This window comes from Panthera onca, chromosome F2 (assembly GCF_046562875.1).
Source record: "Panthera onca isolate mPanOnc1 chromosome F2, mPanOnc1 haplotype 2, whole genome shotgun sequence".
Taxonomy (NCBI): domain Eukaryota; kingdom Metazoa; phylum Chordata; class Mammalia; order Carnivora; family Felidae; genus Panthera; species Panthera onca.
Genome location: NC_138356.1, coordinates 6,270,112 through 6,290,351, shown reverse-complemented (window position 1 = coordinate 6,290,351; position 20,240 = coordinate 6,270,112). Strand labels below are relative to the sequence as shown.

At 42.2% G+C, this 20,240-nt stretch overlaps 2 protein-coding genes across 3 annotated transcripts in view; one reads left to right on the top strand and one right to left on the bottom strand.

Moving 5' to 3' along the window:
• The window catches only part of OPRK1 (opioid receptor kappa 1), a 31,249-nt gene extending 25,881 nt beyond the window's left edge, over positions 1 to 5,368 (top strand). Inside the window, exon 4 of the mRNA XM_060610528.3 lies at positions 964 to 5,368. Within this exon, the coding sequence (XP_060466511.1) occupies positions 964 to 1,496 (533 nt within the window). The 3' untranslated portion in view covers positions 1,497 to 5,368. The remainder of the gene's footprint in view (positions 1 to 963) is intronic.
• Positions 1 to 20,240, bottom strand: part of LOC144615029 (uncharacterized) — a 73,201-nt gene that overhangs the window by 22,680 nt on the left and 30,281 nt on the right. The gene's annotated exons all lie outside the window — the stretch shown is intronic.

Genomic DNA, 20,240 nt, shown 5'->3' with positions numbered 1-20,240 from the left:
ACACATTTTCTTGATGACAGTGTTCATGAGGTTTTTCTTCCTCCTTCTTCTCCCCTTCCGTCTTCTGTTTTCTTTTTCTTTTCTTCCTCCTTCTCTTTCTTTTCCAAAAGTTTACTCTTGTTTCAACAATGCCCTGAATCAATTGATTCCGTTAAGTCACAATTCCTGGTTCGTCTTTGGACACATTTTTTTTTTTTATAAATTTTTACTGACACACATAATGATTTCTTATAAATCACTTGATGCTTTCAGACAAGTTGACTTTTGCTAAATTGAATGGCTAGACTCGAAATATTTCATCACTTATTACAAATAGATACTAGCTTTTATTGCCAGAGCCGTGGGTCTGGGAGAATTATTAATAAATGGAAATACAAGTAAGGGCTTATGCTATAAATGATCAATTTAGCTCTTCTGAAAGTCGTCCACGTTAAACTGGGCTCCACAACTGCATAATTCCTATTGCGAGTTTGTCTCATTTATTCCATAGTATTGTGATGTCACCAATAAATGGCTTCGTTGTAATAAGCACAAAGATAAGGTAGTTTACATATATAGCATTCATTCCCAATTTGGTGATCTGCTTCAGGTAATATCATCTCACCATAATTGTACCTTTGCACCCAAATGTATTGAAACTCACTTTGAAATTTTTTTAGTGTTTATTTAGTTTTGAAGGAGAGAGAGAGAGGTGGGGGGGGGGGGGGAGACAGAGCACGAGCAGGGGAGGGGCAAGGAGAGAGGGAGACAGAATCGGAAGCAGGCTCCAGGCTCTGAGCTGTCAGCAGAGCCTGTGGGGCTCGAACTCACAGTCCGTGAGATCGTGACCTGAGCGAAGTCGGACGCCCAACCGACTGAGCCACCCAGCCACCCCTGACACTCACTTTTAGAATACTCTGCAGCCACGGTCATAAGAAAAGACGTTCTTCTGGTGCTTATGTTTGTTTTGTTCACCTTGTCCAGACGTGGATGTCATCGAGTGCTCCTTGCAGTTCCCGGATGACGAGTACTCCTGGTGGGACCTCTTCATGAAGATCTGTGTCTTCGTCTTCGCCTTCGTGATCCCTGTCCTCATTATCATCATCTGCTACACCCTGATGATCCTGCGCTTGAAGAGCGTCCGTCTCCTCTCTGGCTCCCGAGAGAAAGATCGTAACCTCCGTCGGATCACCAGGCTGGTCCTGGTGGTGGTGGCGGTCTTTATCATCTGTTGGACCCCCATTCACATCTTCATCCTTGTGGAGGCCCTGGGGAATGCCTCTCACAGCACCGCTGCCCTCTCTAGCTATTACTTCTGCATCGCCTTGGGTTATACCAACAGCAGCCTGAACCCCATTCTCTATGCGTTTCTGGATGAAAACTTCAAGCGGTGTTTTAGGGACTTCTGCTTTCCAGTTAACATGAGGACGGAGCGACAGAGCACCAGTAGAGTCCGAAACACCGTTCAGGATCCTGCTTACATGAGGGATGTTGATGGGACAAATAAACCAGTATGACTAGTCGTGGAGATGTCTTCCTACAGTTCTTCGGGAAGAGAAGAGTTTAATGATCTAGGGTTAACTCAGATCAGCACCGAAGTCTGAGATGGAAAGGTAGAATCTTTTACACACTTTTAGAAGTCTCGTGGTCTGAAGTCCTACGATGCTGGCTGGGTTAGCGACCCAGGTCAGCGGAAGCATCGAGGCTGTAGGGATGGGGTGGAGAAGACTTGAGTAAGTGAATCCAGCCCCTTTCTAGGGCAGGGAAGCACGGCTGATTCTGAGTTCCTTTGATGGACAAAGAAATAAGCCTTTTCTCTTCTGGTTACCTAAATTTAGTCCGGGCCCCACCTGCTGCGGCCTTCCCGTGCAATGCGGTTCCAAAAGCTCTGTTGAGGAAAAAAGACAGGACAAGACAACACCTCGGTTTCAGAGCTCAGTGGGCCTCCAATCCAGATGCTTGACGTTGACGACGACCACCTGAATACAAACAAGGACCGTTCCTAGGGCACGTGCCTCGCTCGCTTGATGCTTTGTGGACGCCCTTCACGTGGCTGTGCGGTGAGGGTTCCGGCGGAGGCAGGGCTCAGACCCACACCTGAGGTGTCTGCTTACGTATAACGGGAAGTTACCTTGATACGTATGAAGTTACTTTCAACAGACCAAAGGTGGTTTCCAACCGAGTTTAGTTTCTTAGAAGCCACATTCGGTTTTTCAGCATGCCATTCAGCTAAATAATTTCATGACAATGCGTGTCTTCAAATACCACCGAGAGTGTATATAGCTACACCTGTAAATAATAGTAGATACATGCGAGTACGAAATGGGCTTGCCTTCCAGCCAGCCACTCTCCCGAGGGCATACTAACACGAATCCCCTGAGTTAGTGAGAGCTGATGCTGAGACATTTGGGGACAACATAAGCTTCTTTCTGGGAGTTGGTCAGGTGCCGTCTCTTTCAGACCCGTGAGTGCCATTTAGTCCTTCAACGGTACTCACAACGCACGTATTAATCAATTATGAAATATGGTACTCATTCCCCGGTTGTTGACTTGGCAGAATCTAATCTACATGCAGCGTCTCTTCGTGAATATATAGCTGCTACCAAATTCTCTCTCTCCGGGGAGGGAGGGGGGTTTTGCCCGTGTTAATCTTGGGCTAGGATCGTGTGGCCTTCAGCAGGAAGTAGAAACGTTCCGAAGTGTGGGCCGAACGAGGACGTGATGTCCCCCGTGGTGCTTGGACACAACCTTGCACTGTGTTCCGTGAAGAGTGTACCAGCTGAGGATAATGCCGTGGGCAGCACATTTAGGATAATTTGGCCAAAACTTCCAGATGACATAGTCTCCTTTCTTTCCCCCTGAAACTTACGATTTCAGAGGTAATGGCTTTTTCTGTAATTTGCCTGGGCAGAAGAAATGGATAAGTTAGAAATAACACCCAATCTCTTCTGTGTTCCTAGGGCAGCCTCCCCTGGAATTTAGTGGGAAATCAAATGTATCGGCCTACATGCTCATAGGCACCATCACGGCTGTCATTTCCGTTCATGGTGTACTTTCTGTCTTGTGTATATACTCTCTCCTTTTGGAGACAATTCTTGCCCTGAGGGTTTTATATTATGGCTTCAGAATTTTACTACAATGATATTTGTGTATATTCCAGATTTCCATGGCATCTGATAGATGACGTAAGGCAGAAAGGCAAGGTTCCTAATGAACACGAAGTACTCCTTTGAGCGTTTCTTAAATTTCTTTGATTTTCTCGGGTGGCTTTGTATTCCTGTAACAAAATGTAGGTAGGAAGGGCTTAAATATTGATTGGCATTCGCCGTATGGTTAAAAATCGTGGCTATCATATGGGAGGGGTATTTATACAGAGAGTAGTTCCAGAAACAAACCCTACTGGTGTGAGAAATATAAAAATCTCTTTATGGAACACTAAGACCCGGGAGGGTTTCTTGAAGGATTCTTAAGAGGTACAAAAATAAAATAGAGACACAATCATGGAATGAAATTACAGTAATGGGTTTTCTTTCAATTAGCACCCCGTGTGCCCTTATGGCATCTATGGCCATTATTGGATTCTGAATTTTAGCCAGATTATCCTGCTCGTTTTTATGTCTAAGTTTGCAGCCCAAGAAGTAGCTCTAAGTGCCCATGAGGGCTGTACAAATTTCTCTATTATTGTGGGCACCAATTTCCGCAAACTAGAAAAGGGAGAGAGTGGCTTGTCATTTTAGGGCACTACTTTAAAGGATGAAAAAGTGAGTCATATATATTAGGAAAAATACCACTTACACAAAAGTATTTACTTGTCAGAAGTGTGTATGTGTGTACACGTGTGCATGCGTGTGTGAGGAATTACATGGGCGTGTGTGTCTTTGTGTGCATAAGTGTGTGCATGTGCTTGACGGTGTGTGCATGCATATGTGAAAGTGTGAGTATATCTCTGCATGCCTGCCTGTGTGTGTGCATGTATGTGAATGTGTATATATGTTTGTGTATGTGAGTGTGTGTGAGTATATGTGCTTGTGTATGCATGTGTGTATGTGTGTTGGTGTGTATGTGTGTTTGTGTGCGTGCGTGTGCACATGCGTGTGTGTGTGACAATGTATGTTTGTGTCCTGCTGTCCCATCACAGCGAGGAGGGCACGCTGTCTGCTGTGTCTCTTTGAGACCAGAATTGTGTGTATCTAATCTCGAGGTCAACTCTACATAAACTCCATCTTCCCACCCTGGTGACTTCTGGAAGTTCAAATCTAGTGAGGGGGTCATAAAAAAAATAGAAATGACACATCCATGCAGGATGCAGCAAGGAGGGTGAAAACGTAGAATTCTAACTGGAAGGAGACTGGAACCACCATTAATGTCTCAGAAATACTCCAGAATCTAAGGGCTCCCCTTTGCAAAGAACATAAGTCAAAACTCAAAGCATAATACTAAAAAAGAAGCAGTTTGGAAAGCTAGTTTTGAAAAACATGAGGGAATATTCACGTAAATCCTAAGAAAGTTGTTCCATTCTGTGATGAATTACCGAGAAATACAAGTTCTTAAGTCTGCAGACCCATTATGAGAAAATTTATAGATGTTTCATCTAGTATTGGGACATAATAAGATAAATGGGCTGGAACAAAAATACATTGGAGGGCGCCTGGGTGGCTCAGTCGTTGAAGCGTCTGATTCTTGATTTTGGCTCAGGTCATGATCTCACGGTTTGTGGGTTTGAGCCCTGTGTTGGGCTCTGCTCTGACAGCAAGGAGCCTGCTTAGGATTCTCTCTCTCTCCTTCTGCCCTTCCCCTGCTTGTGCTTTCTCTGTCTCTCTCAAAATAAATACACTTTTAAAAAAAGGAATACACTGGCTTTAAATGAGATGTTTTTAAGGAAAAACTAGGACAAGGCTGTATGTCCATCCAATGAGATTTATTCTCTCAACAAGAGCTGTTTGGAAGATTCAGCATAAATATGAAAATCCCACCCCTAAAGGACATAAACCTGTTTGTCTTAAGGCCGTTTTCTTCTCTGAAACAAAAGTATACTCCTATATTCTTCAGTGTATATTATTTATATCTTGCAATTTTGGAAGGTGATAAGTATGCATTGTATATAAGATTGTGTGCCTTGTGGTAAAATAAAAATTGCACCTGCTCAAAACACAGTGGTCAATTACTGTGATATATCATTTATTCTTTAATGGCTTTGATGATGCTGTACTTCAGAACAATGTTAACTGTTTCTCAAAGCTAAAAACAATCGCCTTGATTTTCCATCCATGCCAATGTCGTGGATATTTAATGGAAAGGAACAGAATGTAAGAATCTAAACCGTGATCTTAAATTCCAAAACCTACCAATCCCTCAGAATTCATGGCTTTCCACAGTAATGCTGTCAAGATTCCAGAATCAGGGGCGCCTGGGTGGCTCGGTCGGTTAAGCATCTGACTTCGGCTCAGGTCATGATCTCACAGTCCGTGAGTTCGAGCCCCGCGTCGGGCTCTGTGCTGACAGCTCAGAGCCTGGAGCCTGTTTCGGATTCTGTGTGTCTCTCTCTCTGCCCCTCCCCTGTTCATGCTCTGTCTCTCTCTGTCTCAAAAATAAATAAACGTTAAAAAAAAAATTAAAAAAAAAAAAGATTCCAGAATCAGTGTCACACATGGCCTTCCTCATGGAAAACCGCTTTTTCATTATGGAAAATGTTCAGAATGAAACTGTCCCATCAATAAAAAAAAGAAGTCAAACTCTCCTTCCTTGCTTCCAAAACAGTGTGGCTGCACTACTATCGTGAATTACCTGTTTCTAAACCTCATGGCATTTGCACGCATAAACAAAGGTTTGTGTGTGTGTGTGAGTGGAAACACACTTAGGGAAAGGGAGGTAAAAAAAAAAAAGTATGCCTCTAGCTAATTGAGAACACACTAGCAAGTCCTACTTTCATTTAAAATAGCCAATTTCTTTCTAGTATTTATCTTTGATTTGATAACTCAATTTCCTTGGGGATTGGAGCTCAGTATGCAGTAAGTTTCAGGCATTACGATACCTTCTCTCTGTAATTAATTTGCTGCATGATACATTCCTATGGATAGTCGCTAGGTTTGTGGGAACTAGTGATAACACGAAACAAACAAATATTAAAAAATTTTGCGAAAGCTGTTGCTTGAGAGGATGTTTGTATTTATGTCAGGAACTATGCCAGATTCTGCATAGGTATGCAAAACAGATAGACCTTTGATAACTTACAGTCTAAGGAAAACACGTCATTAAGGAAATAATTGCAATGTATTGCAACAAGGGCACAAATCAATGAATGCAACCTTTTCTAAAAGGTTTATCTATCCATTTACGTAGACATACTTTTAAAGGTATTTTCTCTATGTCTCTATGTTATACTTGAAATTACTACAATAGTTAGAATAGCAGTATTCTAGTATTTGAAGATCAGTAAAATGGCAACTAGTAAATACTGTGAGTGACTTTGTGAGTTTCAAATAGTCAGGGAAGGCTATATTTTGAAAGCCACATAATTTGGGAACAATATAGTCTTGGAATTATACCAGAGGATGCGACACTGAGAATTATGAGCTGTGCCAGAAAGGTGTATGTAAAACACAGACCAAACTACAGGGTCTAGTGTAGTTACTTTCAACAATGTCTACTGGACATTGGAATGAGGGAGGAGTTAGAACAGCTGGTTTGCAACCAATTCATTCGCCTCGTGCTCTTTACAGGTGGGACAGGAGCAAAGACAGGTGACTACGTAATAGCCTCCACTGGACCTCTGATAAATAATTTTTGGTTGGTGGAAGAGACCTTAGCAGGACAGACTACTAGACTACTAGGCTAGATTATGTGTAATAAACCTGTAATCTATACAGATCTGTGCTTTGGGAGGGCATAAAATGGATACGTTTCAGAACTGAAATACTTTCCTTGCTGTTGGAGGTGGCCTACAACTTCATCAGAAACGTTTCCTCAGCTGTTATTTAGGGGAAGAAACTCCACGTCAGATGTGGGAAAGAAGGACTAGCGACCACCTGTGAGGTCTCAGATGACTCTCTAGTTCATTGAAGCCGTAGATTTTCTGTGTCCTTGAAGTTACAAATACAACTTGGTATTTCTAATGTCATAATGGACCTCAACGGGAAATTCACACCCAAAATATGCCTTTCGAGGCTAAGGGTTATTTACTGAAGAAAAGTATCAGCTAACTTTTGATGTAAAAACAACAGTGCTGCTATGGCTACTACAAATCATTATAAAACCTCATGTTTATTGTTATACTGAGTGTTTTTATGTCCTGAGATCATACTCTCAATGAGCCTCTAAGTTAATTGCATGAGATGGAAAAGTCAAGTTTGCCAGTGCCACTCACGACGTGGCAAGAAGTTGAGGGAAAATGTGATTATTACATGCAGAATGATGGAATTTCTTAGGATCGGTGTTCTGGGAGGTTGGTGAGCAAAAGAAGCTATCAGGGGGACGAACACTAGCAGACACTTGGGAATTAGATGGATGAATTAACTCCCAGTTCCAGTTGAGATTTGTGCGGTCTTGGGCAAGATGGCGATCTTTTCTGCATGACGGTATCCTCTGTAAAATATTGACGAAAAGACTGTCGTCACATAGAATTACTGGGCTCCTGTAACTGAAGTCCATACTCAACAAGTGTGAGTTAATATAATTACTATTATCCTCAATTGGCCGCACTGCAGAAACACTGGATTCCACTATTCCCACGGTCTCTTCCAATTTGAAAATTGCACGACTCTATATGAGATTCCCTGTGGGCTGCTTCCCACAGCCATGTGACACATTATGGCCACGTGAGATCCAGTAGGTAGTAAAGACACAATTGTGGAAAGAGAAACCCAGTCAAACCTTCGCTCTTTCCTCAGTGGCTCCCTAAGAAGAAAGGGGGAAGAATCTGGTGAGAACAGAAAACTGGGGACAGCAGCTCTGAAAGGAACGTGCATGTGAAAGGTATTCGTGGGTGGAGGTGGACAATGAGGGGGAGTATGGGATGAGCAGAGAGTGAGAACAGCAGTGTCATGAACATGGGCTGCCACAGGGTTGGGGGACATGAAGTTCTGACAGCTGTGTTACTTCTCTCCCATTCTGGAAACGGGCCTCCAGATCGATGTAGAGCCAAGAGGAAAACCCACACTAAAGACATTTCTATTCTTGAGTATTGATTCTGGGTAGCAATTAATATTCAAATTTACTAATTTTATCTTAAGAATCATGACATGGTCTTACGCTTAAAATTTACGCACAATTTAACGCAATTTAACGTAACGCATGGTCTTACGCTTAAAATTTAACGCACAAGCCACAGACTAAGTCATACTTTTGAAGAGTTCTAGCACTGAGAATATTTTATAAATAATACAAGGTGACATCTGTGAGCAAAAAAAGGAGTACTTGCAGATGTTAGAAATAACACTAAAAATGACACGGCTAATAACAACCACAGTGTACAATTGCTTACCACGATGACTGAATCCATCGTTTTCCTACACCCTCCATATCTTCCATATCTTATACTTCCTTATGTCTTGCGTAATGGCGACACTTGGTCACATGGTGGCTATTTATACCCAAAATGTATCCTGGAACTCTCAGGGCTAAATTAGATATCATTTGGAGGATGACAGGCATTTCATTGGCATGGGGAAGAGATTATGATCCGGGAGCAGTGAGGGGGAAAGACATGAATAGTGTATCTTCAGTCTCCGTACCTATGAATTATGCCATTCCTCTTTGTAACCCCACACAAGACCGTGATGTATGCCAGCTCGAGCATACTTCCATTCCAGTGAAAATTGAGAATGTTCATGTTTTGAAATAATTTGAAGAGTACTACACGGTGAACACTGAATAGATTTTTTTTGGCGGGGCGGGGGGGGGGGGCGGAGCTTTTGGATATTTTCCGTAGCCTGTTTTCATTTTGGAGTTCCACTTAGATGGACACACTACTAAGATGACCCTCTCAAGGGTCTTTGCCAGTATGCTTTCTTTATTCTAGGATACTGACGCACTTCCAACTTTATTTGCAGATTAAAAAATTAATCTGTGTTTCTTTAAGTTACATTTTGAAATTGTTCCTCAGTACATAAGCGTCTGTTTCTAAGGCCTGCTTTTTAAGGAAAAGAGGGTGTTTCCATTGAGATCTATACGCAGGCAAATTCGTTTCTGACTTGTGGAAATTTTCTTGATGATGTCATTCAACTATCAGTTCAACAATAATTAAGGACTTAAACAATACACCTGCATATGTGGGTGCACACAACCTCAAATATTTTGTCAGATAGTAAAAAATAATTTGAAGGTCAACATTGTCTTTATTACTGAATTGTTTTGGTCAAGATTTTCAGCATTTCCCTTTTTGCGATTCAGCTGGTTTTCCAGGCAACGTCCACTTGAATGGGCTTCGTCACTGCCTTTCTTACCACTATCATGGAGCAGGTTAGGAAATGATTGGCAGTCGATGAGCATTAGCTGTCTTACGCCACACTTTCTAGATCATAGGAATACAGAAGGAGCAAAGATCCAGTCATCAAGAATGGGCATACAATCAACTTTCTGGTCTGTAGTGAGTGGCCCAGGATATGGGTAGTTTAACTGGCAAATACTCCCAGACCATTGATTCTTGTCATACTTCCACTGTTGGGAAATCAGACAGCTTATAAAACAAAGCATATGTTAAGCTTTGACTCATTGTGGCAGACTGTATTTTCCAAAATGGCATGGCTGTATATCTTTCATTCCAAGTAATCTTCATACAATGTGAATATGTTGAAATTCTTCTTATCTCCTGTGAGGTTTGTGTCCCTCTTTTGAACCTGAATAAACCAGTGTTACTGTCTCAATCCACAGAATATGGTGGAAATGAAGCCATGCAATTTCTTTAAAAAATTTTTTTTTAACATTTATTCATTTTTAAGAGACAGAGACAGAGTGCGAGCAGGGGAGGGGCAGAGAGAGAGGGAGACCCAGAATCCGAAGCGGGCTCCGGGCTCTGAGCTGTCATCGCAGAGCCCGATGCGGGGCTCGAACCCAGGAACTGTGAGATCGTGATCTGAGCTGAAGTCGGACGCCTAACCGACTGAGCCACCCAAGGCACCCCGACGCCATGTGATTTCTGAGATTAAATCATAAAACCCCAGGTAATTCTGCCTCTCTCTCAGGATGCTTGCTCGTGGGGCCAGCTGCCATGTTATAAGGAAGCCCAACAAGCCCCTGTAGAGAGGCCACGGGGAGAAGCTATGGGTAAGTGAAAGAGACCAGCCGAGGCCCCAGCCAAAGGATGGCTTCAACTGCCAGACAAATGAAGACACCTCCCTGGGAGTCCGGTCGCTAGCTGTAAAGTCACTCCTGGCGAGAACCCAGTCTTTGTGAAGCAGAGTGAGCCATCCTCCCGTCTCCAGATTCCTCACCCGCAGAATCAGTGAGCATAACGGGGTGATTGTTGTACAGCACTGTGTTCGGCAGGACTTTAGTTCTAAAATCACCGTAACACACACGGACAGAAGCAGATTTCACTACCTGCCTCCCCTCAAAACCTCCCTGCCCACCTCTCCATACAGCAGAAGGGAAAAAACTACCGCTCTTCACGATGAAAAGATTCATCCTGAGAAGTTCGTCTTTCTTCCAAAACTTGTTAACTCACCAATTCTATTCTATTCCTCCGGAATAGAAATATATAAATGCCAGGGCTTCTAAGAAACTCATATTAGATTTCCTTCCCTCCAGCTACCACTGGACCATAAACAGCAGAAAATGGACATAAGTAAAAAGGCAGCTGTATACTGAGAGATAATACTGTAATGGATTCATTAATGATGCAAACAAGCAACGAGTGTAGACATTTTATAGGAAAACAGAAAATAAGTTTCTTTTAGGTATGGATGGTTTCCCCACCATAACAGTTTATAAAAATTAAATTAATCATTGCATATTATTTCATATTTCTAAATGCTGTACCAAATAATACAAATGTTATTACCGACAATATGGTGTGAACGTTAAAAGGTCATGTTTTTGTGAGCCAGAGAAATGTGGTTTTGGAATCACTTTTATTTCCTGACTTTATGACTTTGAACATTACTTAACAGTTCTTTGTCTTGGTTTTTCTGTGCACTGAAAAAAGAAAGATAGAAGATCTCCTTTGATAATCCGTTATCAGATCAGGTTGTTTGAAAAATTTAATTTTTAATTTAATTTTGATTTAATTTAATTTTAATTTTAATTTTTTTTTAAATTTTTTTTTCAACGTTTTTTTTTTATTTATTTTTGGGACAGAGAGAGACAGAGCATGAACGGGGGAGGGGCAGAGAGAGAGGGAGACACAGAATCGGAAACAGGCTCCAGGCTCCGGGCCATCAGCCTAGAGCCTGACGCGGGGCTCGAACTCACGGACCACGAGATTGTGACCTGGCTGAAGACGGACGCTTAACCGACTGCGCCACCCAGGCGCCCATAATTTTAATTTAATATTGAGTTAAAAATTAAAAAAAACAAATAGATGTATGCACTTTGTTGGGACAATGTTGACTACATTTCCCTTGGCAAATTATGTAAAGTTTAATAGGCCAAATAAAGCATCAAAGAGCCCATAATTATGTGCTCTCAGCATTATTTATTTATTTTATTTGTAGTTTATTCTATTTGAATTAGTGGCAAATGGGGTATTAGATTACATGACTAGGTATAGGAGCAGGTTCGTTAAAGCTTTACAGAATGAAAACCCAGGAGAGCTTATAGTCAGCTCTTTAAAACTCTAAATGTTTGGACTCTAGTTTACAGTGACTTTCATTCAAGACTTGTAATATATGTTTAGACAGAAATATAAGGCAGAGGGGTTGGGGTGGGCAGACGCTTCTATTTCCACTATTCTCCACAAACAAAAGACTGTAACTGAGTTAAATGCATAGATCATTTATTTCGTTATCTAACGTACATAGGTATCTGTTATCTGTACACACACATACACACACACACACACACACACACACACACACACACTCAAACGGTGGCCCTGGTATAGAGGCACAAACTGCAAATTCTTCCATACCATTTGGCAAAGAGCCTAAAAGGATGGCATATTCCCAGCAGAGGCCATGAGCTGGCGTGAAGGCACAGAGGGGAAAGGGTACCGGAAGCATTGAGGGTGACCGCCAACCCGGAAGGAGAACTGAAGGAGGAGGCAGGTTGGTGGCGTTGGTGGAGGCACCGTGGGCAGGAACACAGGGCCTGTGAAAGTCACTGCTACCCAAGAGTGGACCCTCACTCCCAGCCATTCCTTCACTACAGCTCGGTCTACACTGGACACCCAGTGATAAGCCAGCAGTAAAATGGGCTACATGGAAAAGAAATTCTAAGACTCAATAAATGATTTGGAAATGATTGAAATGGCATGAACTTACATCATTTGGAAAGCAGTTTTACGCTACATACACACATACAGTTTTGTTTATGTAGAAAATAAAAAGAAATATAGTTTGAATTTTTTTTAACATTTATTTATTTTTGAGAGACAGAGAGAAATAGAAAGTGAGCGGGGGAGGGGCAGAGAGAGAGAAAGAGACACAGAATCCGAAGCAGGCTCCAGGCTCTGAGCTGTTAGCACAGAGCCCAACACGGGGCTCGAACTTGCAAACTGTGAGCTCATGACCTGAGCTGGAGTGGGAGGCTCAACCGACTGAGCCACCCAGACTCCCAGAAATATAGTTTTAAATATCTTGCATTGGATAGTAAATTTTCATATTAATTTACATGACTTTTATTAAATACTTCTCGATAACAACTCTCCATATATGTACATATTCATACACAGATATATGAGAGAGCCAGAGAACAATTTCATAAAATACTATCATCTGAGTGGTAACATTGTCCAGTTGTTAAAAAACTGTCAAGAATTAATTTTAATAGCAGGCCACTCATATGGTATCCGAGAGTTACCTCTCTACACCAACCAAAGGCTTGGTTTAAGAAGCGTCTTTTTCAAATGGGATCAAGATTCCTGTTGGCACTTAGTGACTTTTTTTGAGATATAGAAGGCCACTTGTTTACAATGTTCAACTGTGGGATTCTTAACCTTATTGATCACTCCCACAAGAAGAACTTTCTTCATCTTTACTCTTCCTGTGGCATTCTTCTGCTTCATTCATATGATACTTACCTTACACTATCTTCTAGAAACACTTTGGAACGTGTTCCGATCCCTTTCCCTTAGCCACCTGCATACAATTACAAGCTTTTGAGTCCAGCTCTGGAGTCGTACACATAATTTGTATTTCCTCAGAGCCTAGCACGGTGCTTTGAAGTGTAGTTTGGAAACCTTTTAGACAAGCTGAGAGAAAAACTTCCAGAAAATTCCAAATATCACCAGCTTTCTTTCCCAAAAAGTCTCAATTCTTTCTCAATTTTATTGAGATATATTTAACATATAACATTGTACAGCTTTAAAGTATATACTATGTCGATTTGATACACTTTTATATTGTGATATTATTATTACCACCATTATGACCAGGTTAGCTAACACCTCCGTCATGTTGCATAATTACCGTTACTTTTTCTGCGGTGAGAACAATTAAGATCCACTCTTCTACAACTTTCAGGTATATTGTACGATATTGTTATCTTTCATCAAGTTCTTAAATATTTATTTGCTTTTGAGAGAGCGCAAGTGGGGAAGGGGCAGAGAGAGGGGAACAGAAGGTCCAAGGTGGGCTCTGTACGGACAGGCTGACAGCAGCCAGCTGGATGTGGGGCTTGAACCCACGAATAGCGAGATCATGACTGAACCACGCAGGTGCCCCTATCTATAATCAGTTTTAAAAGTCAGTGCATAAACCCCTGGGCTGATGTCGCATGACCGTGCAACATTGAAATATCTGCCACAAACACATCCCACTCAATGCCAGAGATGCGCCAACGAATATTCCTTGAAACGCTGAAAAAGAAAATGAATTCTTAACGACTATTAGCATGAAAATACATTGATTTATTTGCGATCTCTGAGACGGAGTCACAATCGGCACGTATTTTACTATGTAAATTTGTTGTTAATCCCAAATACACCAGTTAAGATAAAGTATTAATTCACGGAATACTCTGGAGGGGAGGAATGGTGCTGATATGGTATACCTTGGTTAATGTTCACTATTCCCATATTCATATTTTGTATTTTATTACTATTAACCGTTACTATAGAATGCAACTAATGCTACCTTCTGGTAGGATCATAAAACATTGATGCCAGGAGTCCCTCTTTCTTACGAAGGTAAATATGGTGTTACCATACAAGCCAGCAATTGCAGTCCTAGATATGTACCCAAGTGATTTGAAAACCAGATGCAACCAAAGTATCCCTCAACAGGTGAATGGACAAACAACTATGGTGTATACATATAATGGAATACTCAGTGATAAAAAAAGAGTTATTAAGCCATGAAAAAGATATGGATAAACTTAAATGTATAGTTCCAAGTTAAAGAAGGCCCTCTTAAAAAGCTGCACGGTACGTGACTCCAGTTATATGACATTTTGGAAAAGGCAAGACTACGGAGGCAATAAGAAGATTGCTAACTGCTACGGGTTCAAGGGACAGGAGAGAAGATTAAATGGGTAAAGCACAAGAGACTTGGAGGGCAGTGAAATAATTTCCCTGATACGGTAATGATGGCTGTGCGATAACACGCATACGTCAAAACCCTCGGCACTTTACGTTACAACAAGCGAACCTTAATGCAGACAAATTTTAAGAATGATTTAGGAGGTTGGGGGGTCCCGGGAAGGAATGCAAACCGTGACAAGAGACTCTAACTGTATGACAAACGTATAAAACAAGTTCACCGAAGGGGTGGGGGAAAAGGTGTTGACCAGTCGGAAATGACTAGAGTCTGTACGACTGGAGACAAAGGAACTGCATGTAAACCCTGCGCTCGGGTTGATAACGTTTTTTTCCCCAAGAGGATAAGAGTTAGCAATGCCCAGAGCGCCACACATGTATACTGGGGTTGAGCAGTTAAGTGCATGGAGGGCCGATGGTGTGAGCCCAGTTTTTTTAGTTGGAGTGGGAGCTTACAGACAAGCAAGGGGAGGACGCTAGAATACCCTATGTGGCAATGAGATGGAGACCGCGGTCTAACCTCATGTTTACGTTTATACAGATACAGAGACAGTTACACATCGAAAAGTGTCGTTATGTGGATATACTTGTATTGTCCTGTGACATCGATGTCCTCACTCTGGCAACGGAGAAAGGCCAAAAGACAGGAAGCCCCGGTAGCAAGGAGCACACCTCGTACCCAGACCACGGTTTCTAATAGCATCCTCAAGTCCAAGTGACCAAGGCTGATTCTAGGACCGGGGTGGGGAATATACAAGAAGGGCCTGGTACGTGAGAAGTGCCGGGAAGTGAGGATGCGCTCCAAATGAATATATAAAGCCATAATTCCGAGGGGATCTCAAAAGAACACTGATGGTTAACTGAGTGGTCTTCCCGTGACTAAAGCTGGAAGAGTTTGAGTAAGAAAAAAAAAGTATTAGATTATAACCTCAAGGGGTAGAACAAACATCCGTGACTCCATACTGGAATACATGACTGGACGCATGCTACATCCATACGCAGGAGAGAAGAGACCGACGTTACATAATTTATGTTGCTATTTTTCCCTCAAGGAGGCACTACATAACCCCGCCTCCACTCCTTAGGTACAGGCTGGGCACAGTGACTGCCTTCCAGAAAGTACCGAATGGAAAGGGAGAAAAAGCATAACTTTGCAGTAGAGAAACGTGCCAAACACTGACTACCTCAGCCGGGTGACTGGGGCCAAAATCAATGATATGTCATGTTGATAGTATGCACTCTTGATGATGTGACGAGCCAGAAACACTAGAAAATTCCCAAGGAATACTCCTCCTCAAAACTGTCAGGATCATCCAGAATCATGAAAAGTCGGAGCGACTGTCAACAGTCAAGACGAACCCAAGGAGACGTCACCCCTGAGCAGATCAAATTGCCAGTGAAGATACTTGCGTTTTCTGAGCACTGGCGATGTCCCGTCAGCCTCACAAGAGCCTGGTTCAGATGCGGAGGAAATCCAAATCCCCGGTGTTGTAGGAGGACAATTTGGTGCCCGCTCTACTGACTGTGTCCTTTAAAATTGGCTCTAAGCTCAGTTAAAGGTCAAGAGTGCTCTGTGTATATAATGCAAGTAGGTGAAAGAAAAGGTCTTCTTATAGTGCACAAATGACCTTTATGTCACTGCTATCAGAAAGCTACAAACCTGGAGCGCCTGTGTGGCTCAGTCGGTTAAGCATCTGACTTCCGACTTCAGCTCAGGTCATGATCTCACGGCTTGTGGATTTGAGCCCCGCATCAGGCTCTGTGCTGACAGCTCAGAGCCTGGAGCCTGCTTCGGATTCTATGTCTCCCTCTCTCTCTGCCCCTCCCCCACTCACTCTCTCTCTCTCTAAAAATAAATGAACATTAAAAATTAAAAAAAAAAAAAAGATTGTAAGCCACAAGGGTGATCTCAGGTTCAGTGTCACAGGCACCATCTCAGAAGACACTGCTGGTCATGGAGGAAGAGGTCCCAGGGCCCTGGTCATACTCTCTGCCTACCCTTTACCACGGCAAGGCTTTCATGCCTTAAGACACAGCAGTGGAGGGCGACAAATGTCCTGCAGTCGACTAGCTATTGCCTCGGCAAAAACGGTCGTTTCCTTTTTGCATTTAGAGGGTAGCTTGGGAGCAAAAAGAGGAACCCATCGTGTACCTGTGTGGATTTGGTTTCGAATATTTAGTAATAAATCTTCGAAAACGTTATCTCTTTACCAGGTGTTTTCTGTATGAGACCCTAGGACTGGCAAACAAAGAAGCCCAAACTGAGTAGCTTCAAACAACAAAGACTATTGTCTCACAGGTTTGCAGACAAGAAGTTTGAAATCAAGGCACTGGCAGAACCAATGGCCAAAGCTTCTCTCTGGAGAAGCCGCTAGGGGAGGCCCCCTCCTTGCCTCTTCCTAGCCTTTGGTGGCTGCTGGAGATCCTTGGTGTTCCTTGAATTGAGGACAATCACATGGCCTTCCTCCTGTGTGTCATTTTGTCTGTGTTTTCTCCTCTTGTAAAAACACCAGGCACAGTGGATTCATGGGTTACTCTAATTCACTTACACCTCATCTTGACTGCATCTGCAAAAGCCCTATTTTCTTTCTTTTTTTAATTTAAATTTTATTTTTTAAATTTACATCCAAGTTAGTTAGCATTTAGTGCCACAACGATTTCAGGAGTAGATTCCTTATTGCTCCTTACCCATTTAGCCCATCCCCCTTCCCACAACCCCTCCAGTAACCCTCTGTTCTCCATATTTAAGAGTCTCTTATCTTTTGTCCCCCTCCCTGTTTTAAATTATTTTTGCTTCCTTTCCCTTGTGTTCATCTGTTCTGTGTCTTAAAGTCCTCATATGAGTGAAGTCATGATTTTTGTCTTTCTCTGACTGACTAATTTCACTTTGCATAATACCCTCCAGTTCCATCCACGGAGTTGCAAATGGCAAGATTTCATTCTTTTTGATTGCCAAGTAATACTCCATTGTATATATATATACCATTTCTTCTTTCTCCATTCATCCATCGATGGACATTGGGGCTCTTTCCATACTTTGGCTATTGTTGATAGTGCTGCTATAAACATGGGGGTGCATGTGTCCCTTCGAAACAGCACACCCGTAAATAAATACCTAGTAGTGCAATTACTGGGTTGTAGGATAGCTATATTTTTAATTTTTGAGGAAACTCCATACTGTTTTCCAGAGTGGCTGCACCAGCTTGCATTCCCACCGGCAGTGCAAGAGAGATCCTCTTTCTCCACATCTTTGCCAACATCTGTTGTTGCCTGAGTTGTTAATGTTGGCCATTCTGATAGGTGTGAGGTGGTATCTCATTGTGGGTTTGATTTGTATTTCCCTGAGGATGAGTGATGTTGAGCATCTTTTCATGTGTCCGTTGGCCATCTGGATGTCTTCTTTGGAGAAGTGTCTATTCGTGTCTTTTGGCCATTTCTTCATTGGATTATTTGGTTTTTAGGTGTTGAGTTTGATAAGTTCTTTATAGATTTTGGATACTAACCCTTTATCTGACATGTCTTTTCCAAATATCTTCTCCCATTCCATCGGTTGCCTTTCAGTTTTTCTGATTGCTTCCTTCGCTGTGCAGAAGCTTTTTATTTTGATGAGGTCCCAATAGTTCATTTTTGCTTTTGTTCCCTTGCCTCTGGAGATGTGTTGAGTAAGAAGTTGCTGCGTATATGGAAGACCCAACACTAATATCATCCTCAATGGGGAAAAACTGAGAGCTTTCCCCCTAAGGTCAGGAACAAGACAGGGATGTCCACTCTCACCACTATTATTCAACATAGTATTGGAAGTCTTAGCCTCAGCAATCAGACAACACAAAGAAATAAAAGGCATCCAAATCGGCCAGGAGGGGGTCAAACTTTCACTCTTCTCAGATGACATGATACTCTATATGGAAAACCCAAAAGATTCTGCCACAAAACCGCTAGAACTGATTCATGAATTCAGCAAAGGTGCAGGATATAAAGTCAATGCACAGAAATCGGTTGCCTTCCTATACACCAACAATGAAGCAACAGAAAGAGAAATCAAGGAATCGATCCCATTTACAATTACACCAAAACCCATAAAATAACTAGGAATAAATCTAACCAAAGAAGTGAAAAAAATCTATACACTGAAAACTATCGAAAGCTTATGAAAGAAATTGAAGAAGACGCAAAAGCCCCATTTTCAAATAAGGTCATATTCTGGTGTTGTGGGTAGACATGAAGTTTTGGGGGGACACTATGTGGAAGTTGGAGGGTTAAATAAATATTTACCCCTCAGGAATTCTGTGGTAGAGCAGAGCAAAAAGTCTAGGATCCAATTCTATTTTGTCACAGTGACCAAGAGAGCAGACCTTGAGAGCCATGACTGTGGTCAGCGATTATGGTCATCTCTGAGGACTCAGCTGACCAAAGCTTGCAAAGCAAACCCCGACATCTAACACAAATGGAAGACACTGAGAGCTGTGTCAACACCATCACAAAATGCCACTGGCTTACTCAGGCTCCAGCGGTGAAAATTTTTTAAAGGTTAACTTGAAGGAGTAAAGTTTGAGAAAGATCTAGAGATCTTTGAAGATTGTACTTTGAAATTTCAAATTGTTGATTTTTTAGCCACTAATATTCAGAAACAATCACCAATAGTTCTGTTACCAGACTGCTTGCTGGCTTGCAGCCTGCGACTATACATAAAAAAAGTAAAGGTCTGCATTGATTTATTTTCATATTCAGTGACCTGATAAAGCATAACAAACAGGAAAACAGGAAGGGCATGGCTGAATTTCATGTGCTTCTGTGTTGGTTCCCAAGGCTATTTGATATGACTGGGTACCTTGTTATTTTTTTTTAATGTGAATCTGGCAACCTCAACAATTTCCTAAATGTAACTCCAAGCTGCATGGCATCTGGTAATTAGGAGGCTGCTGGTTAGTACAAGTTCCAGAGACACCACAGTCATGTAATAGGTTTATATGTAAATTTTTCCGCGTCCTGCCTCTTTGTGCATAGGAGAGGATCCGTGTTGTATTTTCATCGTTATTTCTATGCAATATGGTGAACCTATCAAAATTCTGTCCAGCAAAATACCAGAGGCTGTGTTCTGGCATCCCCATTTTGCATTTTGGGCCCTGTGGGCACCTGCTTCCTTACCAGGAGTTCAGTAAATCAATACACATGGTATATATCAAGTACTGATCTGGGGGGAACAACTCTCTTTTCTGTTATTATCGCTACGGATGAGCTACGACCAAGTGGAGGTCAAGGAGGAAGCTCAATCTTCCCGATTTTGACATGCGTTTTTAGGGGCCAGAGGAAGCTCGGGTCAAAAAAGATGTCAGTGAGCTATATACAACAGATAGGGGACCCCTCCCCCTTCCTAATTATTCAGAGCAACAGTGGCAATAGCGTATGTGCAAAGGTCAGCGCTGCTGTTTGAGCCCTCTTCGACCTTCCTCCCAGACACTGGACACCCGGCCCGGCTGACAAGGAGCAGGATTACAAGTCTGCTTCTGGCAATACCAATTTGTGTTTTGAAAGGTGATCCTCTGTCGCTGAGTTACATCACTTGCTTGAAGGAGAAACATTTATTTATCAGTACCTCCACTCCAAGGAAGGAAGAGGCAGAATTAGTGCAATA